Source organism: Cordyceps militaris (assembly GCF_000225605.1).
Source record: "Cordyceps militaris CM01 unplaced genomic scaffold CCM_S00006, whole genome shotgun sequence".
Lineage (NCBI taxonomy): Eukaryota > Fungi > Ascomycota > Sordariomycetes > Hypocreales > Cordycipitaceae > Cordyceps > Cordyceps militaris.
This window is the reverse complement of record NW_006271974.1, coordinates 1,244,719-1,268,789: the sequence shown is the minus strand read 5'-3', so window position 1 is coordinate 1,268,789 and position 24,071 is coordinate 1,244,719. Positions and strand designations below refer to the sequence as shown.

Sequence of the window (24,071 nt, the reverse complement as noted above, 5' to 3'; positions counted from 1 at the left end):
AAACCGTCTATAATAAAAGCCTTTGGCCGCAGCAATTCCGCCCATATTTTTAAAACGTCTTCATTCATCATCACTTCACCATATATAAGGCTACATAGCTCTTCTTCTCGTCCCATGCTTCTTCCATTCTGTAAAAGACTGTCTACTCGTCCCTGTCCAAACTCCCTGACAAGTCCCATCACCCAATGCAAGCAGCCCAGCAATCTCCGGCCGGGATAGCGTCGCCAGCAATTGCCCGTTACCTGCTATCCTGGTCCAAAACGGTATGCAAGCTGCCCGTGGCAGATATTGAACAACCCAAAAAACATGTTCCTTTTATTCTTCTTCGATATTGTTCCGTGTGCGCGCATACAAGTGGTCCAGAGACCAAACAGACAAAACATCAGACAGGCTGGTGAAGCTTTGGCCTGGGCTCGTCCCGCCGGTGGCTCCCATGCCAGCGACAGATTCGCGCCTTCCACGGACCAAAAAGCAATCATCACAGCATGCAAGTCCATAACATCGTGACGGGGGCATAAATGGCAAAACAAATCAGAAAGAGAGAGAGTGAGGGAGAGAGAGACTCGACCCCCGGGCGGAGCCTGTCTCACGTTCCCATCAAGCGAGGCGAGCGACGGGTTCGAGACTATTCGTACAAGAGTGTCGAGGTGGTGGCGGGGTCGGGCTCACTGTTGCAGCGCGGGCTGGTAATTGATTGGGCGCCTACAAGACGGTTTGTTAGCTGCCATGGTTGATTTGTAGACACTGACTGGCGAGGGTGTTGTTGACTCACTTGAAGAGGAGAATGTGCGGCTCGGGCTCGTGGACCTCGTAATGCTCCCATCCTAAGCTCTGATATTCTGGTTAGCCAACAGTCTCGGCACAGGTGCCCTCAACGGGAAGCACAAACCTGTGTGATCCCTAGCGCGCGCCATTCCTCCTCCCATAGCAGCTTCAGTGTTCCTTTTGAGGAATCTTGATAGTCTTCGGGGATCGCCTTGAGCATGGCCTTGGGCAGCTGCACGTGACGGTACTCGTACTCGCTGTCGTTGTATCTGCGGGCTGGGGTTAGCATGCGCCGTTACGGATGCGGCCGCGTGCAAGGGGCCAGGGCGTACCTGTTGGAGTAGTGGATCCCTTCGATGAATTCATCAAGACGCGATCGTTCCTCGTTGGATAGAGGACGGGGCCTCTTATTCCGGCGGCTCATGTCAATGTCCATCTTTTTGGGGTAGTTTGTGCAGCAATTGGGTCGCCCCGCGTAGATTGGTCCAAGGGATGGCACGGGTGGGCGCTGGGAGAAGAGAAGGAGGAAAAAGGTAAAGAAAGAAAACGAAGGGAAAAGCCAAGCTCGTTGGGGAATTGACAATCAAGTCCGATGACACAGGCACGGCCGTGGGATGCGTGTTTTTGCTGTGCCCAGTGCGTGCCACACACTGTACGAGGTAGAAGGAGGACTTTTTGCGGTGGTGGTGGTGGTGGTTGGTGGTGCGCGCGCGCGCGGAGGCAGGTTGGCAGGTAGGCAGAATACCAAGCGGGCGGCGGGCGGTAAAGCGAGCGATTCGTGGGGAGAGAAAGGGTGGGGAGGGAACAGCTTCAACAGGAAAGAGAGAAATGAGTTTTGTAAAAAAAAGAAGAATTTCCTCTATCACAAAAAAAGACGACTGTTTCGGTGAAAGAGCCTTGGTTCAAGTTATATTCCGGGTTCAAGGGTGTGAGTGTACACAAGGTAATAAAGAAGCCAAGGAAGCTGCCCGTCAAGAGAGCGCAGGTCCTTTCACCTTTTGGGTAGGTACCTAGGTAGGTGGCAGGTAGAGAGCCAGGCGCGCGCGCAGGGTGTGGAGGCGGCCGAGGGCGGACAGACACACGGCAGAAACGTTGCCGCCAAGGGAAGAGGAGGAGCACAGCAGCACAGCAGCACAAGGAGGGCCGGGAAGAGAAAAAGAAAATCGAAAAGAGGTGGCACAGGGAGGCTGGGTGTTGTCGTCTTTTCCTTGCCGAAATCACCCCGTGTAGCCTGTAATAGGTCGTTGCACAAGGTGTACGGAGTACAGAATCCCTAGAATAAATTATAACGTGTGCAAGTAAACACGGCTGCAGAACGGCAAAAAGGCAACCCCGCTGGTTTAAGCCCCGCCCGACCGCTGTATCCGTTCTCCGTTCTCCCTCGAGCTGTAAACACTGTAAACACTGTAAACACTCCCCACCAACAGACGCGCCGCAACCTGTGGCTGCACTCACCGAGTCTTGTTTACCATTGTTTCCTCGACACGCCTTCACACCACTAATAATGCCTGGACCTTGATCCGTCCAACCTTGAGCAAATCAGTCATCATCCCACAATTCCACAGACTGGGGCCACCATCTCCTCGCAGCACCCCTTCTATGCACCTACAGGCCTTGTTGCCAAACCCCGCTGCACCCATGACACCCGCAAACTGAGGGTCTTGGTCCCCTCTCTCTCGTTTGTCCCAACACATCTAGCTACCGGCAGCCCATCATTAATGATCAGTGGCAGAAATAAAATGCAAATGAGACCATGTTGGGCGCAGCTTTCATGACGCGCTCATGTCCTTACCCACGTCACAGCGTGCTGAAGGGGAAACAGTTCCCGGGGGAAGCTCAGTAACATCCCTGTACTATCCATCTACCTCGCAGCGCTCACCGACTCGAGGGGGGAAAAAATTACGCGCAAGGTTTCATGGCGTGCTTGTCGAGACAGCTGCTCCGTAGAGCTTTCAAGTCCCCTCATTCTCTGAACCTTGGAACCCATGCCGGCCACATGCAGAGACAAATTCGTTTCCACATTTCGCACCGGGGTTCTTGAGCCCCATGAGAAAGAGCTCCCGTACCCGAGCCGCCGGGTGATAAGGACGGGATCACCTCAGGCTTCGTCAAACAAGAACCGCGTCTGGTCGTAGCCCGGCGCATGCCCCGACAGCGCAATGCTCGTCACGGTGTTGCCAATTTTGACCTTGACGCTGTCCACGCCAATCGTCCACGCCATCACCTCATCGAGCGGCAGCTCCCGCGCGGGCAGATCCCCCAGCCCCTCCTGTCCCGGTGGTCTCCCAAACGTCCACGCAATGGACACGTGAAACGCAGTCCGCGCCGCCTCCTCGTCAGCCTGGTACAGCAGCGGCTGGCGGGCCCTCGAAGCGGCCGCGTTGCTCCTGCGCAGCAGCTCCATCAGCGGCCCTCCATCGCTGCCCCCATTGTCGGTTGCGGCCGCCACACCGAGCACCAGGAAGCAGCGGTTGGAGTCCGGCGACGCGAACCACGCGAGGCGGCGCGGCCGCACCGCAAACGGCCGCACCGCGCCGCCGAGGGACGTGCTGACGCGCTGCAGAAAGTCGTCCTTGTCGGCCGTGGCCAGCGACAGCGGCCGCGAGAGGCTGACGTGCAGCGGCAGCGGCGCGCCGAGGTCGCTCGTCAGGAACGGGTGCAGCTCCGTCTCGCGGTCAAGGCTTTCCTCGACCTTGGTGAGAAGACGTGTTAGCACCGCATGCTGTTCATAGCTAGGACGCCCTGCAGATTCATCAGCCATTCGTATCGACGGTATAGAAAAGCCAGACTTTGTAACGTACACTCAATGTAGACATGGCTGGGCCAATGGCCCGCAATGTGCGGCACCTGTCTCTTGCGTCCCTGATGCAGCGACGGGTCGTCCACGGTGCTCTGCCGCACCGTGGCCGCGTAGAGGTCGTGAAATTCGGACGGCAGCGGCGGCATCGATGACAACGGCGGCGCCACCTCACCACCGGTAGCCGCTGCGCCTCTCTTCTTCTGCTGTTTGGCCACTGGCCTGGCGCCGTCTCCGTCCTCGCCGTCCGACGATGACGAGTAGTCAACGAGCGCCATGTCGAAAGAAAAAATCTTTTCGGTTTTTTCCTCTTCCCGCTGGCAGTACTTTGCCCTTGTCCCACACCCCAAGGCCGCGCAAATTGTCCCTTTACCCGCAATGGCAAACGTCGGGGCTGTGCGTCGTCGTTACAGTTACACCCGCCCCCCACAGAAGGCCGCAACGGCGTATCGCCAGCAGCTTCGGAAGCCCGGGAAGGAAAACTGGGTTGTGGTGGCTCGAAGATCCCCCTTTCTTGACGCTGAGGCAAAATCGAAACGCGTTATCGCTGACGTTGTCTCGGCATGCCGGATGCAGAGGAGGTGGATGACCTCATTTCGTTTGCGAGACGAGACTCTCGGCGACAGCCCCATATATTGTGACAGACTGAGCCGACGCACCGTTCTACAGAAAGCCCGTCGCACGGTGTAGCACTTGAATGTCTAATTCATTAATGTAATCATTTGGATCGATTGCGATTCAGTAAATTGGTTGGTATCTACGTTACTATCTTAATGTCGGCCCTCCACATTCACGTCGCGACGTAGCACAGCATACACATGCGCGTCCTGCACGACGCCAGAAGATACAGGAGACCAGAGTCGGCGCGCAGAGCCACAAAGGCCGCTGTGTCGACCGGCGTATGCAGGTGCGGGAAGCTGTTGCGGAGGGCGGGCGCGTCGTCGGGGGCGAAGCGGCGCAGGACGGCCCCGAGTGCGCCACTCGGCGGCGAAAGGCATTCGAGGTCTTTCGCCAGTCGTGGCCTTATGAGTCTGAATGTACGCTTGGTTCGAATGGAATGGGTGTTATCGATACACGATGTCTAATGTAATGGCGAGGCCGATTGATGCGTATGCAGAGCCTTGAGCGACTTATAAGCCATTTGCATCACGCCTTTTATTATGCAGCTGAGCATTAACTTGTGCCGAATATTGCAATCGAGTCACGACAGGATTCCCGGAGGCTTCGCACCGTTAGCGGCATCCTACAGGGCTGCGTCGATGCAAAGGCAGGGCCCTTGATAAGGCTGTGTGGCTGTTGAACGGCGCGGCAGAACTGGGATTAGCATGATGAGGCTGAGAAGGGTCATGACTCTTCCAACAACTTTATTGTCATGGACAGCCCCGAAGCCGAAGTCGGAGACTAACTTAGACTTGGGAAAGTCTTGGGTGAAAGGACCAAGGGCTGAGAGTCGAGAGAGGCGACAGTCAAGAGCTTGTCTCGTCCACTGGTTGTTTCATGGGTGTGTCTTTTTTTTTCTGAAAACTTTTCTGCCTGAATTGTCGACGAGTTGCTTGGAGGCTTGGGCGGCTTGTTCCACGCAAATCAAATCCATAATATTACTTAGAGTTTCGTGACGTCGGAATGGTGTGGAGGGGCGCGATGCATGCGCCCCATCTCATCGTCGCAGGGACCTCGCGGGGTTTATGTACCTAGTTAACTACTTCGCGGATCCGTAGCAGACATGGGATGGCCGCAGTTATTTCCACGTGGTGGACAAACTGTTACAGGGTACTTGAATCTGCGTGGCAGTGCACAAGTCTTGGCCGCCAAGTCGAGTCGTCAGCTCTCAGGCGTCCATTATCGAGGGACAAGCAAGAAGCGAAGAAGTTGTCATGTTGACCAGTCCAATTTTCGACTGACCACCCGTACAGGCGGCGAATTGTAGTGTTGCAGTCGACACTCCGATCAGCGGGCAAACCCCGCAGCGCGCCGCTCACCTGATGCGACAGAGGTAGTGCAAAGTCGACGCCGCAAAGACGGAAGAAGCAGGTGGTGAAGGCAAGATGCTACGTTCTAGCTCTTGTCCGCATTGCAGGCAGTCTCCACGCAGCGCTGCCCGACTCATGCAGCATCATCTGTCAAGGTGTGGTGGTAACTGGAGAGAACGCGCAAGCAACTCTGGGTGGGGTAGTTTGACATGCCTTTTTCTTTCTTTCGTCTTTTCGTCTTTTTGTCTTTTTGTCTTTTCGTATTTTCAGTAGATTCTCGATGGAGTCAAGGTCGCGTTGATAGTTACATGGTCTCGGCTGTTGCTAGAGCTAGAGTGTTGACGAGTTGAAAGGACTTGTTTCTCGGTTATGTGTACTTAGGTACTTACCTACCTAGGGAGGAGGTAGGTACGCACTTGGGTGCGGATACTATGACTGATGTACGGTCTTTATGGTATCTTCCGTGTACTACTAGCGGGCTATAGTGGTTTGCGTGGCTTCGTTTAGCACTGTTAGTCACCTGTAGAGCACTGTACCTAGTGCCTTTGTAATTTGTACATGGGTACGAGTAAACCCACTTCCACCGCCTAGGCACGGTAGTAAACTCACTTCCACCACCCAGGCTGACGCTCATGAAATGAAAAGACAAATACCAAGAAAAAATACACTTGCAACGAGGCTTGGCAAGAAAACGAAAAGCGAATCGGTGCAGTGCGCGGCCTCTGTGCTAAGCGTCAGCCAAGCGGGGCCGGTACCTGGGCATTGACTACATTGACTACCTACCTAGGTACCTGTGTAGGTAGTTGGTTACATGTATGTGTTAGTTGTACATATTCAGTCTTCATGTACATGATTTATGATTTACTAGTTAGGCGAGACGCCTCCTCTTCTGCTATTACCTGCTACTCCTCCTCGGCGTCTCTGCCGAGCTGAATGAGGCGGCACGAGACTCTATATCTCTATATGATCCGCCCATCCCTTCCCTCCATTCCATTTCGTTTTACCTGCATCTCTCTTTTCTTTCTTGTTTCGTCTCATTGATTCGAGATACTCGACCCCGCCAATCAAAATGACCGACTACGAACCCGTCGACAAGCACTGGGTAAGTCGCAACATGATTCTTCATTCTCTCGTCGTCTTCTTACGACCTCTCTCCTCACTTCTCGCCTCTCTCTTCTCTCTTACACTCCATCCCTTCTTCGTCTTCGACAGTCTCAGATGGTCCCTTGATCGTTGTCCTGACCAAAAGGCTCTTCCCCACTCTTGCTGCTCGTTGCCCACCAGTTGCATCCAATCCATCACGTCCGCGATTGAACCCCTCCCTGCGCAAAATGGATTGCGACGACAGCAATCAACTCTATCCTTTTCTCCTCCTTGTCTTGCTTCTTGCTTCTGGGCTTAGTGATCCAGTGGACCCTGAACTTAGACACACCGCACCACACCACTTGCATCACCGATCCCCTGTTTTTTTGGGTCACGACGTCACCAGTTGCGCCTCATGACTGTGGCGACCGTTGAAGCCCGACTATTTTTATTCCTCTTCCCTCTGCCTCCCTTTCCCCTTCTTATCCGTCACTATCCTTTTTTCTCATCACTCTCCCCGAGTCTCCCCCATCCAACTAACTACACATATTCCACATTGCCAAGACCCATACGCAACCGCTCCACCCGAAACCTTGTCCCTCACCTCGTATTCCCTTTTCACAATCGCTGACGCGCGTCTTTTTTTTGTTTATTCGAAATAGGCCAAGAGATATATTCTGGACCCCCTCACTGCCCCGGAACCTTCGCAAGAGACGGGCCCTGGCTCCTCGCACTACAACGTCCGCCTCCGCGCCGCGCCGCCTGAGTCGCCCCGCCGCGCCGACTCCAAAAAGTCCGCCAGCCGCCACCGTGTATTTGCGAAGCGCTCGCCCAGCGCCAGCAGCGACGAACAAGTTCAAGATCCCTTCAAGGACAACCGCGCTCCAGCCCAATTCTACAACAATCCCACGCCACCTGAGTCTACCGGCCAGTACCACGTCTCTAATCCGTACTCGGCCCGGCGCTCCCGCCGCTCCTCCAACCTAGACACCCACCACAAGGAAGCGAACTCGCGCCACACCGGCCTCGTCTCCCCGCCGCAATCCCCCGAGTCGATTGCGTCTAAAAGCGCCATCGCCGCCCAGCCTTCTTCTCTCTCCTCGACCGCGGCCTACCACAACGGCCGCCTGCCCATCCGCTCCGCCAGCGCCCGTGCCCCCGGCCCCGCATCCCGCCCGCACCCGGAGCAGCACACCCGGAGCCGCAGCGACGGCCACCGCCATCATCCGCGCCCGTCTCGTCCGCCCGTCTCTCTCGTCCAGCGCTACCCCGGCGACATGTCGCACCGCCCTCTCGACATGATTAAGCGTGAGACACGCGCCGCCGACCGCCGCCACCGCAAGCGCTTCTCCGAGGCTGACACCATTGACTTGCTCGATACCGTTGGTCCGACCTACCACCACGGCGGTCCCTACGACGCCACACTCGCCAGCCGCAACATGAATAAGATGTACTCGCCCGTCGAAGCCGTCCGCGACTCCAACCTCGCCGCCCTGCGCGCCACCCCACGCGAATTCATCCAGGACGCCCTCGTCCACCACCGCCCCCTCCAGGGCACCGCCACCATCCCCAGCGGCGGCTTTGACGCCAGTGGCAACCGCCTCGACTACGAGGAGGGCGCCGACCTTATGCGCGAGCCCGACGCTCCCGGCGGCGCCTACCGCCGCTACGACTTCATCGACTACCACCCCAACGACCTCAAGGGCAAGGGCGAGCCCTCATACTCCATCGAGCGCCACCTCAAAAAGGACAAGGGTGCCGATGACGCCATCGAGATGGAGAGCAACCCGCTCATGGCCAAGAGCCTGCGTCGCAAGAGCGTATCGGGCGGCACTTCCTCGAGCGCCCACACCGGCGCCGAGGAGCAAAGCCTCGGTCGCCAAAACTCGACTGGTCATCGCATCAGCGAGGGACTGAAGCGTCGCTTTGGTAGCCTGCGCCGCAAGAAGAGCGCCAGCCCCGACCGGGACTCATAATTTCTTAGCCTTCCCGGCCGTTTAAGATGAATTTCGCGAGGTTATTCTCTCTTTTTTTTCCATTTGTCTAGACACACCTTTTTGGGAGGTTTTTTTTTTTGGTTTTACATTCGAATATAGAACGTTTTGTGACGGGGATGTAACGGTGTAAATACAGGATGGCGTTTCGGGTCGCGCGACAAGGCTTTAAAGTCGTGTGAATATGGATCAATTCTTCGTTGCAATCTAAGAGATACACTTGACAAAAAAAAGATACAACAAACAATGTCGCAAGTAAATATCATCGTAGTTGATGTGATTGCCATAACACAACAGTCTCCCAAGTGAAGGGCGAAATTACTCGAGTATGGAAAAAAAACGACCGACGCCATCCCCGCCAGAAAGTTGTATGGCGTTGTTGAACACAGGTCTTCTTGAACTTGAATCTCAGGAATCATTCCAATCAAAAATAGTGATAATACTGAGAAATAGTCAGGCATCTTCATGGTCGGGAATACCTGTTTGCTCGTATACATGCGCCAATTATTCACCAAAGAAATACATATTTTTCCTGTCTCATGACATTCCTTTTTATAACAATGGAAAGCTCTCCTCAAAAGTACGCCATGCCCGACCACCCCAGCACGCCCTCCAGCTCGTCCCTCATCTCGTTCAAGTCGTCGTAGCCACTCTTGGTAGCCATCTCGGCCCTCTTGGCCGCGCCGAGCTCCGTCCAGCGCGCCAGCACCGCGCCGTCGACAATCATGCGGCCCGACGCTGCCGTCTCCACGCCGACGGCGCGCGCGTGGCTCTGCGCCCCGCGGCCCTCGGGCAGCCGGTGCGCCTTGGGGTGCAAGCCGCCGTACGGCACCACCGCGGGCATCAGCTGGTTCGCCAGTGACAGCAGCCGGCGGTAGGCCGACTCGCTGAGCGGCGTGAGCGCGGCCAGCTGGCCGGTCGGGCAGCTCAGCAGCAGCGTGTGTGGCGTCTCCGCGCCGGTGGTGCCCTGCGGCTGAGGCTGCGACGCGGGGATGGTGCGCTCGAGGAGCACCGTCGTGGTGGGCTCGTTGGGTGACAGGGAGAAGGTCGTGCGGTGCAGGAGAAGATGGCCTTGAAGCGACTTGGGGTCTACGAAATGATTAGTAAAGGAATCAAGGAGTTCTTGGCAGACACAGGGAGAACATACGATCAGGGTTAAACTCGAAGACGTGCAAGTCACCATCTGCATCCACGCCAATCATGTTCAGGTCCTCACCATCCGGCAAAAAGTCTGCCACAAGCATTGGAATCTGACCGCCGCTCTTTCCGAGCACCTTGAAGGTGTACGGTTCCTCCGTGTAGCCCGCAAACCACATGCCCTTAAAGGCATCGGCCATGAGGCACAGGCCAGTACCGCGCAGCTCACGTACACCCAGAATGTGGCAGTTCATATCCAAAAAGGCGACAGGCAACAGTCCGCCGTCTTCGCGCAGACCTCGTACCATGCACTTTTGGCCCTGCGCAATGAGCAGCAGACCAGAAGTGCCGATTTCGGACAGCGAGGTGACGCCACCACGCGGCAGCTCTTCCTTGGCCAGGAGCTTCAGTCTCTTGTTTGTCTCTGGCCGCCCCGGTTCGGGGATGACGGTGACAATGTCAAAAACCTGGACGCGGCCACGTGTAGGCAAATCTTCTCCCTTGCAAATCGCGCTGCCAACAGCAACAACCATACGTCGCTCTTTGGTTTCCTCGGATATTTCAAGGTGAAGTGCCATCATGCTTTCAATCGTTTCGCACGATTCGAGATCCAGGCTGTGAATGACTGTCCACGCTGCAGGGCTAATGAGCTTCAAAATACCTCGCGGCATAGTTGGCGCAAAGTTAACAGTCTCTCTAGCCCATTCTTTGTGATAGTCATCGTCTTTGGGCAGTTCAAACGGCTCCCGTGTTGAGCAAGCAGCGATATACGTTGCAGTGTGTGAGTGGAACGAGACTCTGTTCACGTCGCAATCCAGCGGAATCTTCTTGACTGAGATGCCCAGTTCCGCGTAGTTGGTATCCGTGGGCAGCTGACTGACTCTGGCAATACCTTTGGTATCAGCATAAATAAAACCCCGGTCGCAGCCTTCTGTGTGAAAGGTGCTCATGCCCTGCACGCCTTGGCCTTGGAGACCAACAATGCGAGGTATGCTCTTTGCCGATTTGAGAATAAAGCTAGGCGAGTCACCAGATAGAAACACTGCGCTATAGCCGCCAACATTGGCGCAGAGTTGAAGCGGAACGAAGCGCTTTTGCTGTGTTTCATCATCTTCCTTGTCGGAAGCTGGCGCGCTTTTTGCTATAGTAGAGTTTGTCGACTTTTTGAAGAATAATGTATCTGAGAGCGGTGCTGAGCTACTGTTCGGTTCATGGTATCGCACAGGCTCATATAGAGTTAGGTCATCAGTGTCGTGGCGAAGAATGAGATATGGGCTCTTGGCGACCACGTCGCCAAGATCAGCAACGAGAATTTCAGTCAGTGTTTCCTTCGCAGCAGCCTTGCGGCCAGTAAAGTTTGCAGATAGAAAAGGGGGCGTTGAGGTCAGGCCTTCTGCAACATAGACTGGTTCTGAGAGGTTGTCCAAGTCATATATGTGCAGAGCGCCGGTTGTGCTCATCAAGAACATCAAGATTCTCGGGCTACTTCCCTCATCGGGCTGTTTAGGTTGGAAATGTCCATCATGATCGGCGTATAGGCAACCCGTTTGCCATTTAATCGAGGCAAGGGGGCCTTTGTCCTTCTCAACTTCGTCTAGCTCATCATTACTATCAATCTTGGCAATGAAGATGCTGTTGTCGTCTCGGATAACCATCAGGTATGGGTCAGCAATGCTTGCGCTGACCACTCTTGGCTCTGCCCCTGTATCCTCGTCCATCATGGGCAGAATTTGGCTCAGGCCTAGATCCCCATCATAGCATCGGACTTCTGATTTCAATACCTGAATGATTCTCATTTGCTTCCCCATAGTGCCCGCCATGACTGTGAAGCCTGCTGCTGGCTCGAATTCTGTATCTTTTAAGCTCTCAAAACCAGCGTCTGTCAGGGCGTAAACATCCGACGTTTCGTAGCCGTCCAAATCGACCTTGGCAACAATCATGAATCGGTCATATAACTCCATGCTGTCGTATTCGCTGCTGACGACAGCATTGGAGCCGAGAGCTTTCGGCAACGGCTTTTTGACACACATGGTCCAGAACCCCCGAGCCTCCGGAAACTCAAATCTTCCGATGACCTTGGGTTGGATTTCGCGGTTTAAAATAGCAATGGCACCAGCCTTTCCTCGACCAACGGCGCACGCAAGCTGCAGTTCTGATGTGACGCCATCCCGCAGAACTACCTCTTCGCTGTCCAGTGGGAACACTGCTTTACCCGGGGCAACGTCGTGGATCGGCGCGAGGCATAGCAAAGAATCTTGTAGGCGAAAGATCAGCTCGCCGCCTTTTGTCACTCCGTTGGTGGCTAGGGATGGTTTTGCGGCAGTCGATTCCGTGCCGTACAAATCGTCATCTTCGTCAAAGTCATCAAGGTCAATATCGTCTACATCGAGGGCCAGTTCTGCATCCAATACTCTCGACTTCTTGCGTTTTTCTTGGCTTTGCTTCCTTGACCACCCTAGTACAACAGAGTCGCCGTACTCGCTTCCAATAAACATGGACGACTTGCCGATTCGAGAAATGCAAGATACGTGGCTCTTGAGCAAGTTTCCGCCATTTTCCTGCGAAACAGGGACCAGGCTGATTCCAGAGACTGTGCGTCCGTCAATCTTGAACGAGACGATGGCTAGCGAGGCGTCGTTGAGAATGAGGAGGAGCTCGCCACTTTCCATGGAAACGGGTTCAATTGCGCATCCTTCCAGACGATAGTTGAGCTCAGACTGGTCGTTTAGACTGAAGGAGGTCATTTGTCGTGCCATGGGGTTCACCGCAACGCCATTGGCTTTACCAGATTGGTCAATGTGGATAAGTTCGTTTGCGCCAACGAGAAGAGCACCGCCCACAGGGGTGGGCAGCGGGATAACGCGGCTGAGGTCTTGCGGCAAACCGGTGACTGATAAAATGGTAGTGGAAGCACGCTGTTTCAGGTCCAGGGTGAAAACCTTGTACGTCAAGTGGTCCCTGAACCCTAGAGCGATGGAGGTAGATTGCGCAGAAGATAGAATACCAAACGTAGGCTCTCGGTATTGATGGAGGAACGCGAGGTGGACTGGGTGCAGAAGCGTTGGGTCGAGGAGAGGCAGTCGCAGTACAAAGGAGGGTGAATGCTGCGACTGGGTTCCGTTGGCATCTCCGTTGGCATCTCCGTTGGTCGCGAGAGACGCTTCCTTGGGCGGCTTGGGCCCGTCCAGCGCCTCATCCCAGTCTTCCATCTCGAGATCCTCCTCAGCTTGGCGGAAGGGCAGGATGGCCAAGTTGCGGCTGCCAAACTTGAAGGCCGCACAGCGGCTAGCGGGGTCGGCCTCGAGGTAGTTGACATACTCGCCAAAGGGCAGCTCCCAAGGCGCTCCCTGCAGCTCGTCTTTTTCGTAGAAGTGTATCGAGACGGTCTCGAGCGCGGCGCGGCGCGGGTTCCACTCGGTCAGGCACATCTTGGCGCCGCGGTAGGCCAGCAGGAGAGCCTCGCCGCCCGACGAGGTGTGCGGCAGCTTGAGGCGGGCGAGGCCGATGATGGTGCCGGCGACGGGCAACTCGGCGACGAGGACGAGCTTGGTGTGCTGGGAGCGGTCGCGCAGCAGCAGGGGCGCCTCGGCGGCGCCGAAGAAGGAGGCCTCGAGCGCGTCGTCGTCGTGGCCGCCGCGGACGTCAAAGTCAGGCTCGGCGGCGGCGGCCGGCACCGGCGGTACTTGCTGGGTCTGGTTTTGCCGGTCGAGCTCGGCGGCAATGGTACGCGTCTCAAAGATTTGCAGGAGGGAGCCCTTTGCGACGACGAGATTGCTCGAGGTGGCCGACGTCAAGGACAGGCTCAGGGAATGGGTGACGGCCGATGGCGCCACAAGCTCCGTGTAGACCTGCATTGCGGCAATGTCATTCTCGCTCGCCGACCGGCGAGTCGAATTGGAGGGTGGGTGTTGTGATTGCTTATCGCAGGGTTTCGTGAGTGTTGCGATGGCAGATTCGTCGAAAAGTTCCCGCGAGATGCGAGCCAGCAGCTAGTAGCAGCTAGTGCGTGTGTGGCGCGGCTGGCTAGGTATGGCTGAGTTTGAGGCTGGAGCTTTCGGGACGGCGGTGGATTGATCCGCCTAGCGACCTGAATGAATTCCAGGGCATCCGGCGCTGTTTGGGGCACTAGGTGCACTAAGAAGTACAGTGTCTTGGGGCTGAGACAGCTCCAACCAATAAATGCCCAGTTTGGTTTGGCTGTTGCACAGGTGACAGTAGCAACCGTTATGCACTAACGATGCTCACTTATGCAAGCTTCCATGGTCGGCATTCGATAATTGCGTCACGAAATATCCACGACTCTCTCTCATCCCATCACCGCCGCTGGGACACTCATCCAGTCCATACTCACCTCAACCAGTCTCCCTCCGTCCGTCTACAGCCTCCATCGAACCCAAGCACTAGAAACCCAGCCGCAGCACCCAGCCAGCTTTCCCAACTGCGCCGACGTCACCACTCCCAAGACCATGCTGGCAGACGCGGGTCTGATCCAGACCAGCCTGATCTGGGTGGCCTACACCTGCGCCGTCGTCTTTTGCCTCATCGCCGCCGTCATCACCACATTTACCTGGCAGACGCCGCGCGAGCGCTCCGCCGTCGTCAGCATCGTCGCCATTGTCAGCCTCACGGCCCTGCTCGCCACCGTGCTCCTGCTGCCCGTCGACATTGCTCTCGTCTCCGCCACCGGCTCCGTTCCGCTCGGCGTCAAGAAGCCCTGGGCCACGCCGGCGCGCGTCGCCGCCCTCTTGCGCGCCCTCCAGGTCCTCTACTACACACTCTACAGCGTCGACGCCCTCCTCTGCCTACTGCTCATCCCCTTTGCCTACTTTTGGTACGAAGAGTACGATGAGATTGAGTTTGAGGAGGAGGGCCGCACCTGGCGCTCCCGCCTCTGGGCCGCCGCCAAATATACCCTATTCTTCCTCGCCCTCGTCGTCGTCCTCTTCCTCGTCGGCTTCTTCGTGCCCGCCGCTGGCCGCGGTGATCCGGGTACGAGCTGGCGCCACCTCGATTCCTACTACCAACATCTCATCGCACAGAACAATGGCGAAAAGGCCCTCACCTTTGCGCTCGGCTTGCTCGTCACCCTCGGCACCCTCCTCTACATCGTTTACACCAGCGCCGGCCTCGCCCTCATGCCCATCTCCTTCATCAAGTCGGCGCCTCGCGTCTCGGCGCCCCAGCTCTCCGCCACCACGGCCTCGCAGCTCGAGCAGAATCGCGAGCGCCGCCGCCAACTCGAGATGCGCTACGCCGGCCGCGACGACGGCAGCATGACCCGCAAGGACCGCCGCGAGCTTGACGCCCTCGTCCGCGAGGAGCAGACCCTCGTCCGCCGCGAGCGCCTCGCCGCCGAGGCCCAGGGTGAGGGTCACAGTCGCCTCTACCACGTCTGGCTCCAGGTCTGTGCCTTCTTCCGGCCCGTCAAGATGATCGGTGGCATCGCCCTCCTCGTCCTCTCTGTCCTCATCGCCGTCTCCATGCTCATCACCGGCATCGACAAGGCCACCCACTCGGTCTGCAAGCAGCGCTGCGGCTACATCCTGGGCCATATCCGCGTCTTCCAGCCCATCAACTGGATCTTTGTCAAGACCGCCCGCGTCTTCCCCGTCGACTACGTCCTCATGGCCCTGCTCGTCCTGCACCTCTTCAGCAGCTCCATCTCCGGCATCGCCACCGTCGGCATCCGCTTCCTCTGGATCCGCATCTTCCAGATCCGCCGCGGCCGTACCGCGCCTCAGGCCCTTCTCATCGCCACCGTCATGCTCGGCCTCATCACCCTCGCCATCAACTACGCCGTCGCCATGTTTGTCGCCCCGCAGTACGCAGCCTTTGGCACTCAGACCTTTTGCAGCCTTGAGCCTACCCACCCCGGTCAGCCGCCCGACTGCCGCTCCAGCCCGGACAGCGTGCTCCCCTGCGCCCAGTCACCCGAGTACCCCTTCGCCGCCCACGCTTGCACCCCCTCGGTCCTGTCAACCTTTCTCAACCGCATCACCATCACGTGGCCATTTTTTGGCATCGTCGCCTTCTGGGGACAGTTTGCGTTTCTCGCCATCTTCCTCGTCGTGCTCGTCACCGCCATCTTCCGCACGCCCCGCGTCAACCTCGCCGAATTGGACGAGGATGCTGAAGAGGACGAGGAGGAGAGCCTCCTGGCAGCCACAGGCCGGCGATTCGCTGCGAGCTGGGAGGACGCGCGCAACAACACCAGCAGCAACAATAATCGCAGCTACGGCACGGCCAACGCGTAAAAGAGGCAACACTTGCCGCTTCTTCTCTTCCGTGTATCACTATATTTTAGGTTGAACAACATTTGCATCATTAAATCGGACTGGAAAAGGAAGGCTCAAGGACGGAAACAAGCCAAGTTGGCTATACGAGGATAAAGGAACATGTGTATTTTTTTCATTATGGATATCAAAGGCGTTGGCTGGGAGTCTATTATTCTTTTTGTTTGTCTTTTTTTTCTACCGCTTGCTAAACGTTCACGGTCTCTTGTATATAGGTGTTTTGAATTCGACTTTCTGGTAAATTGATCAAGCATGCCTTCAATTGCACCCCAATAGCACATACGTTCTGTAGCAACGGCATTGTAATGTATGGTTTTTCCTGGCATTGTTTAACTTCAGGCTTATCCCGTCTAGCTATCGAATGCGACGCGTTTTATTCTTTCCTACATTGGGAGTACGTACGCACGGAATGTCGCCATGGTCCCCCTTTTGGGGCGTCCCAACTCATCTATCCCTGCCAGATACATGCAAATCAAACACCTCCGAAAGAACCAAATCGAAAAGAATCAAAAAAATAAAAAAACAAAAATCATAGAAACAAATGCAGTATATTGAGATGCCCCGAAAGTATACAAAAGAAATAAACCAAATGGGCGAGTGAAACAAGGAACCTTTCTCATCGGTGAAGTTGACGTCTTTCCAAAGACATAACAAAAAAGGGAGACAGAAATGAATGTTGCAGAACAGAGCAGTCCATACAATAAAGTATATCGAGGTGTATACGGAAAGGAAATCGTGAGCGTTTCTCAAGCGGACTTCGTCCACAGCACGTATATAGGCGTCGTCCGAACGGCGCGGGTATCAGTAAAAATGCCGTAATCAAAACACAAATAGATGGCAAAGGACGAAAAGCGCAATTGGGCTGTATTCCGAGCAGGACAATATAGACCAAGAGCAGTGATTTCCCAGCAGGTGTGCTTTGCTCACAAATCAAAGCAAGGAACGTGCATTGAAAGCAACTTGGAATCGGCCGTTATTCAACCTTGACTCGTTTGGCCTCTGTCGGCGGCCCGTGGCTGCTCGTGCTCGAGGTCGCGGAGCCTTCACTCTTTCGTTTCATCGCTTCTCGAGACTTGAGACTATCAGGCGCGCTAGCTATTGCAGTCATAGACGACGAGGTTGCAGTCGATGCTGATGACATGGCCGTGTGGCTCTGATCCTGGGTCAGGAAGCTGGGTCCAGAGCCTACGACGGGTGTGGAAAAGTTGAGCGGGCTGGGAAGGGTGTTGCTGTCGCTAGCCTTGTAATTCCATTCCGGATAGAAGCTGCTCGGGCTGGGGAGGAAGTCGCCGTTGAGGTACCTCGATGGAAGTGCAGATTGTGGTGTATCGTTCTTGGTGGGGACACCATTGCCGATTCCTTGAGGGTTCACCGGCGGCGGTCTCGCAAATGGATTCGGCGGCCCCGTGGCTCCGGCAGACAAGAGTGCGGAAGTCGATGGAGAGGGCGGCGGCAATACGATGGAGCCATGCCGCCTTTGCGTGTGCGTTGGGGTATCTGCAGGATTGCGCGGTGAGCTAGATTCTGCGGTAACGGCACTTCCGCTTTGCTCGGAGCCCCCATCGGGGATCTGCACGGTGAGCTTGGGACCGCGAGGTCTGGCAGACAAGGGGCCTCCCGTCACACTGTTGGTCCGTGATGGCGGCGCAAAGGTTACGTCGGGCAAGGAAACATTTCGTGACTTGTCCATGGAGCTGTGCGAGCGTGGCAGCGGTGGTGACGTCCGCATAGGAGCCCCGGCGTCAACAGACTGAGAACGACTGGTAGGCTCTTCTTTAATGGTGGACTCTTCTGTACTGAACAGTTTAGAATGTTGCCCCAGAATGGATCGGTTCTCTTCTACAGGCGTAAAGATACTGTGCGATCTCCTTTGCGGTAGCTTTTTGATAGCAGAGTCCGTGTTGAGTGACGGTGGATGACGAGCATCCATTTCGAGGGCTACCTCTCTCAAGTGCGGTGGCTGGGATTCCATGGGCCGACGATCTGGCGGTGGAGGATGCGGCATGGTTGTTGGCTGTTGGATATCCGGACGTGGAGGCATAGACATGGCTTGGGATGATGGCTGAGGCGGGAACGGTGCTTGCGTCTGTTGAGGCGGTGGTTGAGGCGTGTATCCGGGATGAGGCTGCTGAGCGTGAGGCTGCTGAGGGTGTGACTGCTGAGAGTGTGATTGCTGAGGGTGTGATTGCTGATGGTGTGGTTGCTGAGAGTGTGGCTGCTGAGAGTGCGATTGCTGAGAGTGCGATTGCTGAGAATGCGATTGCTGAGAATGCGATTGCTGAGAGTGCGATTGCTGAGAGTGTGGTTGAGGTGGGCGACGATCGTCAGCATAGGCTTGAGGAGGCGGTGGTTGATGGGGGTGCTGCGGCTGCGCGGAATAATACTGGGCTCCGTGAGAGTGCATCATAGGCTGCGAGGGAGCCGTCGGACCGTTATAAATGGGAGGTGCGGGCATATATGTGATGCCGGGATGGGGGCCAGGCGCTGGAGGAGGGATCATGCTAGAGGATACACGACGGCCGTCGTTTCTCGCATCGGGGCGTCCCATGGGCGGGTGTGGCGAGTGGCCGCGAGGAGGAAGATGGTGAGCGTGATGGCCGGGGAAAGGTCCGCCGTTGGGAACAGGTGGAGAAGCTGAAGCGGTGTGGTGACGTATTTGCGGCGGGAAATGGCCATGCTGAGGGTGATATTGCGGAGGCATCATCTGGGCCTCTTCGTGGCCTCTGGGGGGCGTCGCATCGCCGTCCTCGTCTTCGTCTCCGTCGTCGGCGCCGGCAAAGTCGGTTGGGCCTTTGTGCTCGTTGGGACCGCCATGCTGCAAGGTGGTTAGCGGCATAAGCAATGGCAAAGGGGAGAGGGGTAGAAGGGCAGGGAAGGAGACTTACGTATTGGTGGCGGGTAATGAGATCATGCATGTCGGCAGAAGAGTATTCGTAGAGCTTCTTGTTGTTGCCAAATATGAAGACGGCGACGTCGACAGAGCAAAGAACGGAGAGCTCGTGAGCCTTCTTGAAGAGACCACCTTTGCGCTTCAGAAAAGTACTATAGCGCGGCATGTTGGTTAGTATACGGGAGTCAAGGCGGGAGGAGTTTAGGCAGGGACCAAGCAGCAGACATACACTGAGCGGTTGCGGTCATCTTTGATGGCCCTGATTTCGATTTTTCTGCGACCCATGGTAGCGGATGTCTATGAGAAGCAGCGAAGAGAAGTGATGAGCAGGGAACCGGCGAGAGGAGGGCGCACGCGCCGAGTTTAAGTGTGTTGTTGGCCGAGTCGCAACGGGAGGGGGCGGATGGACGCGGAGGTTGTCGATTGCAAGCGAGGTCAAGCCACGACGAGGCGCCTGCAGTAGGTGACAGACTGGATGCAGCACAGGCGCAGTAGTGACGAATGGAAAGAGACGCCGAGGGGAGGTTGAGGCGGGGGGGTTTGTATTTGGATGAGGGAAGCAAACGGCCAGAGGAGGAGTGAGGAGTGGGCCTATGGGCAGTCGCAAGGCTGGCGGCGAAGCCCTGGACCTGGGGCGAGGTCGGCGGGGATGTGATGGCCGCAGGAGCGAGGAGCGTTGGTTTGCAACGGCGACAGACGCGGGCCAGAGACTGGGAAGGCGTCGAGGGCAGGGCAGTCGGGCATGCAACGGCGAGGAGGGTGGGTGCGCAAACAAGCAGAGGCGGCGGCGGCGGCGGTGCTGCGGCGACGGCGGCGACGGCGCAAAAAACGAGGGGGACACACACTGTGGGAGGCGGCAGGAAAGGCGACAAGAACGACGGCAGGCACCGCGATCCAGCGGATGAAGCTATCACAGTTGGCCGAATAGGAAGCTGGCCGGAGGAGAGAACGCGGACTGGTCGTGCAGGATGATGGGGCTGGATCTGGCGTTGGAGGGTTCTAATAATAGACCTTGATCGTGTTCAGTTCATGGGAGGAGGTTTAAAAAAAAAAAGAACAAGCAGGATGGATGGGGGTGGGCGGGAAGGGGGGGGTTAGTTAAACTGGACTAAACTGGACACTGGACAGAGGGTAACAAGGTGGCTCCGTTTTCTCCGTATAATGGGACGGAGCATCCATAAAGGGTACATGTTAGTTACAGGGGAGCTGCTAAAAGCAGCGGGGGCGACGCTACGCGGATCCTCTGCAAGGGCACAGATGCCAGCAATTATCAAGGCAGGTTATGTATGAGTGGCTTGGGACGCTGTTGCAAAAGTCAATTGAAACAAAAGTGCGCAGGTGCCGTCGTGGGAGCATAACTTGATCACTGCCTCCTACCTACGAGGTACCTAGGTGCCTGTACCTACCAACAGAGTACCTAGGTAATTAGTACTAACTAATCCTGCCAAGTGCTCCCGGGGTTATTAGTGGGACCGTTGACCGTTCACCCTCAACCCTGTAATCCGTACGGTGTCCCAGTACGTGGGCCTCAGCTGGCCTTGTTGGGGACTGACAACAGCAGCTTCAAGATGAATAACTAGATAATCAAGTGGAAATATGATAACGACGTGATACACATGATACAATACCAAGACGGTGGCCTCGCATATCTCTGTCATGTATGTGCCTCTGTCATGTTCGCTAGTACCAATACACCGAATCACTGACCAACATGATCATGTCAGCCACGGTAACCAATATTGCCGGTACCTCTCTTTTTCCTTCTCTCTCGCGTTGCACACTGGAAATAACAGCCCAGTAACCATGTTATTACTTATTACTACGAGTTAGTACTCCGTATTACAAGACGCACACACACACAAAAGCGCCACGGACAAAGTCGGTGGGTGGTATTGCAGTGGGCTTACAGGGGGGATCCCCGCTAAACGACACAGCGGACCAACTGGACGGCCCTAGCAAGCGCCGTGGCCAGCGAGCCGCAGTCGTCCTCAGCCACAGCGCGCCATCATGTCGGAACGAATATTGGAGAAATAACTAAAATGAGAGAGAAGAAGAGGTGATTGAGAGAAAAAGGGAAAGAAAGGACAAGGTGGAAGAAACATGCCCATTTGATTGTTTCAAAAACTACGAATTAAAGCAAACATGATGGCCATCAGCACTGAATAGAGATGGAAAAATCATGCACTAGATGCAGGGCTTTTGCGCTACCGACGCATAACTACCAGACTTCTCGCTCGGCCCTACTCAACCTGAGCAATCTCGCGTCTTGAAAGCATCACTCTGAATTTCACTCATACAATGAATGGTATGCGTTTCTTATTCCCCCCTCCCACTCATTCACCATTGTCTGAGAGGACTGAGACATGCCTTGGGTCTAGCAACAAGTCGTCTGCAGCCCTTGTGGACCTAGCCTCCAGGCAATAGCTGGGCGGACGAATAGTGAGAGAGGGCAGATGAAATTGAAAAAGAGGGCAAAAATCGACCTGCCTCTTTCAGTTTTGGGGCTGTTCCCGGTCCTCTCTGTAGTTAGTGAACTAATCTCCAGCATGCATTCACATCCCTCTGCGCCTACGACGGTGGCCACCTGAAAAGCATGCTGCAAGTGGAGGGGCAAATTATCATTCGTTACGGGCCAGTGTCAGGTAGCCCGTTGTTTATTAACTAATAGAGTATCTTTGTTGCCACAGACAAATCAATCGACTTGGGCAACGTCATGTTTATTAGCAATGACAAGTTGTTTCTTACGACCAGCAGACTTGTTGTTGGACCTCTCTTTCTTCGGCCGACGTTGCTGAAACTCTCTCGCGTGGGCATCATGCCGACTTGACACAGTCGCCGTTGCAAAGCACTCATTTGCCCCCCTCCCTAGTTACGGGTAACTAGGGTAATCGTTCGAGTTACCTATCAGGCTCTCAGCCACCAACCCAGGTTCATGACGCGGTCCTGCCAGGCCATAGTTAGTTAGCTAGTTAGGCTTTTGATTACCCAAAGCCCATAGCCGTATCCGCACGAAAATAAACAGGGCCAGCCTTGTGTCTCGAGCGACGATTCACACAAACTATCAGTCCCATCACCAACTATCCGGCGGGCCAACTAGTTAGTTATCCTTCTGGGGCCCAAGCAATGGATCTACCTAACCCACGTCGTCCTCGGCAATGCCGCCGCCGCTGTGGGCAGAGAGAACAAAACCCAAACTCAAGCGCCTCAACAGAGTGATGGAGACGCCAACCACGACTGAATCGTGATCTCCATTCCCAGTCCTTGATTGCCGGCCATTGTGTGTTGTGTGTACTTTGTCGACGGCCTCCGACAAGGCAAGATTCGTGCCAAAAGCTAATTGAATGCATGGTACCAGTAACTAGACAATATGCTCTGCGTCGGCTATTGCTGCCCACGCCGTTTCTCTCCACATCGACGCCGGTCGCGATGCTACATTAACTAGCGCCAACGCCTTTTTTTTTTCTCCTGCTCATCTTCCGGAGCCCAGCAAAGAAAAAAAAACCTGCCCTACTAGGGAATCAACGTGGCCCAAAAGGTCTTGTTTCGCTGCCAAAAGCGGCGACGGGCGAGCCACCGCGTGGGTTCCCATCCTCCATCGGGTCCAACAAGAAAGACATTTTTTTTGCTCAGTGCTCAGCCGGGCCAAGAAGTCCAAGACAACCCTCGCACATCTAGATCGCCGGGCGGCGTGAACAGCCCGTGCCATGCTTGTTTCTCATCCCCCGAAAAGACCCCTCCCCACTGCGTACGGATGCTGCGTGTGTGGTTCGAGACTTTTTTGGCATCTCTTGTTCCAACTAGTAGTTATCCGAGACACACAGCGCCACTCCCTCTCCGGTTGCCCACAATCTCATCTTTTGCCTGCCTTTGTGGCACCGCCTCGCTTAGCCAAGGTAGCAAGGTAACTAGCTAGCCAGAGTCGCTGTTGGCATGTAGCACTAGCCTTGTGGCATGGGACAAGATTAGGAACCACATGGGAGAAGAAGCATGAGATAAATGCAAGGGGACAGTTTGCCGGAGAGCGGTGCTTCTCTTCCTGTACTTGTGCCTCTTCCTTTCATTGGTCCATGTAGTTACCACGAGGTCATCTGATACGCATGCACCACTTCTCAAGAATGAAGCCGGAATTGTGTCTCAAAACGCTCCTCCACATATGGTGCATTCCTCGTCCTCGATTGGCCATTACATTCCAGCTCGACCATTGTTAGTCCGGAGCAGCGCCGCCGCGATAAAAAGATGGCTGCCAGGTGGTGGGGTAACCCGGGCCATCATTGGAAGCGGTCTCGTCATGCAGAGATGCAAGAGAGATGGGTGCTAATATTCTATATTTGTTGCGCATCATCAAGATGCAACGTGGAGCGTGGCAGCTGTCAAGACGAGCACGCGGCACTAACTACCGGGCACATGATACTGCAGATTCCAGTTCGTCAATTCCCCCATCAAGAGTCTAATTTGACCGTCTCGCAGGGCAATGCCATTTTGGCTTCTCTTCCGTCCCATCTGCCATCTGGACTCGGGATCGAGGCTTTTCGCATCAGTCGTCGTACCAAAGGTTGGACTAGGCAGGGTGGGTGACGCCCATGTGTGAGCCGGGCAGCGTCGCATGTTGCTTGCTTTCTTGCTGTGCTATGATCTATCGCCCCTCTCCTCCTTCTCCTCCTTCTCCCCCTCGCTTACATGCAGATGCAGCATACATCGACCGACTTGGTTGTTGGGCGCGACTCCATTTCTTCTCTTGATTTTCTATTTCTAACAATAGCTACACGCGGCAGCAGGGTGGGGGCGCCGAACAGGGGCAGGGTTGGCCCCCGCACCAGTGACCTCGACTTGTTTTGTCGTCGTAGCAAAGCAAGCTCTGTAGTCACAGTGGATGGAATCGTACAGATTAGACACAGACAGAGGGCCCAGTCAGGAGGACTTGTTGCTTTTTTAGTCTACATATACTGCCAAGAAACACCAGGACAACATTTTGGGGGGAACATGGCACGTACCCTATATCCCCGACGCCATTCCATCTAGACTCTTGGAGTCTAGCAACTAAGAAAAAGGGAAAAATAAAAAAATGAAAAAATGAAAAAATGAAAAAATACCATAGTAGAGAAACAATGCCACTACACATGGAAACACTCTGCATAATGTTTT

At 55.4% G+C, this 24,071-nt stretch overlaps 6 protein-coding genes across 6 annotated transcripts; 2 read left to right on the top strand and 4 right to left on the bottom strand.

Annotated features, from left to right (window-relative positions):
* Positions 1 to 665: 665 nt before the first annotated feature.
* On the bottom strand, positions 666 to 1,201 carry CCM_07684 (cell cycle regulatory protein Cks/Suc1, putative; the record flags this gene model as incomplete). Its single annotated transcript, XM_006672824.1, has 4 exons — positions 666 to 702; positions 773 to 831; positions 890 to 1,034; positions 1,098 to 1,201. 4 exons carry the CDS (start codon positions 1,199 to 1,201, stop codon positions 666 to 668), a joined length of 345 nt encoding a protein of 114 aa, XP_006672887.1.
* A 1,662-nt stretch (positions 1,202 to 2,863) lies between these two features.
* CCM_07683 (Unidentified protein family UPF0406) lies at positions 2,864 to 3,840 on the bottom strand (the record flags this gene model as incomplete). Its single annotated transcript, XM_006672823.1, has 2 exons — positions 2,864 to 3,507; positions 3,567 to 3,840. The coding sequence occupies 2 exons, from the start codon at positions 3,838 to 3,840 to the stop codon at positions 2,864 to 2,866; spliced, it is 918 nt and encodes a 305-aa protein (XP_006672886.1).
* Positions 3,841 to 6,601: 2,761 nt separating this feature from the next.
* On the top strand, positions 6,602 to 8,591 carry CCM_07682 (uncharacterized protein; the record flags this gene model as incomplete). The annotated part of the gene is made up of 3 exons (XM_006672822.1): positions 6,602 to 6,634; positions 6,745 to 6,753; positions 7,278 to 8,591. 3 exons carry the CDS (start codon positions 6,602 to 6,604, stop codon positions 8,589 to 8,591), a joined length of 1,356 nt encoding a protein of 451 aa, XP_006672885.1.
* A 592-nt stretch (positions 8,592 to 9,183) lies between these two features.
* On the bottom strand, positions 9,184 to 13,600 carry CCM_07681 (protein CFT1; the record flags this gene model as incomplete). Its single annotated transcript, XM_006672821.1, has 2 exons — positions 9,184 to 9,698; positions 9,757 to 13,600. 2 exons carry the CDS (start codon positions 13,598 to 13,600, stop codon positions 9,184 to 9,186), a joined length of 4,359 nt encoding a protein of 1,452 aa, XP_006672884.1.
* Positions 13,601 to 14,212: 612 nt separating this feature from the next.
* Positions 14,213 to 16,000, top strand: CCM_07680 (LMBR1 domain protein, putative; the record flags this gene model as incomplete). The annotated part of the gene is made up of 1 exon (XM_006672820.1): positions 14,213 to 16,000. The coding sequence occupies one exon, from the start codon at positions 14,213 to 14,215 to the stop codon at positions 15,998 to 16,000; it is 1,788 nt and encodes a 595-aa protein (XP_006672883.1).
* A 1,012-nt stretch (positions 16,001 to 17,012) lies between these two features.
* CCM_07679 (SRF-type transcription factor RlmA) lies at positions 17,013 to 20,119 on the bottom strand (the record flags this gene model as incomplete). The annotated part of the gene is made up of 4 exons (XM_006672819.1): positions 17,013 to 18,854; positions 18,925 to 19,061; positions 19,159 to 19,940; positions 20,049 to 20,119. The coding sequence occupies 4 exons, from the start codon at positions 20,117 to 20,119 to the stop codon at positions 17,013 to 17,015; spliced, it is 2,832 nt and encodes a 943-aa protein (XP_006672882.1).
* Positions 20,120 to 24,071: the final 3,952 nt, after the last annotated feature.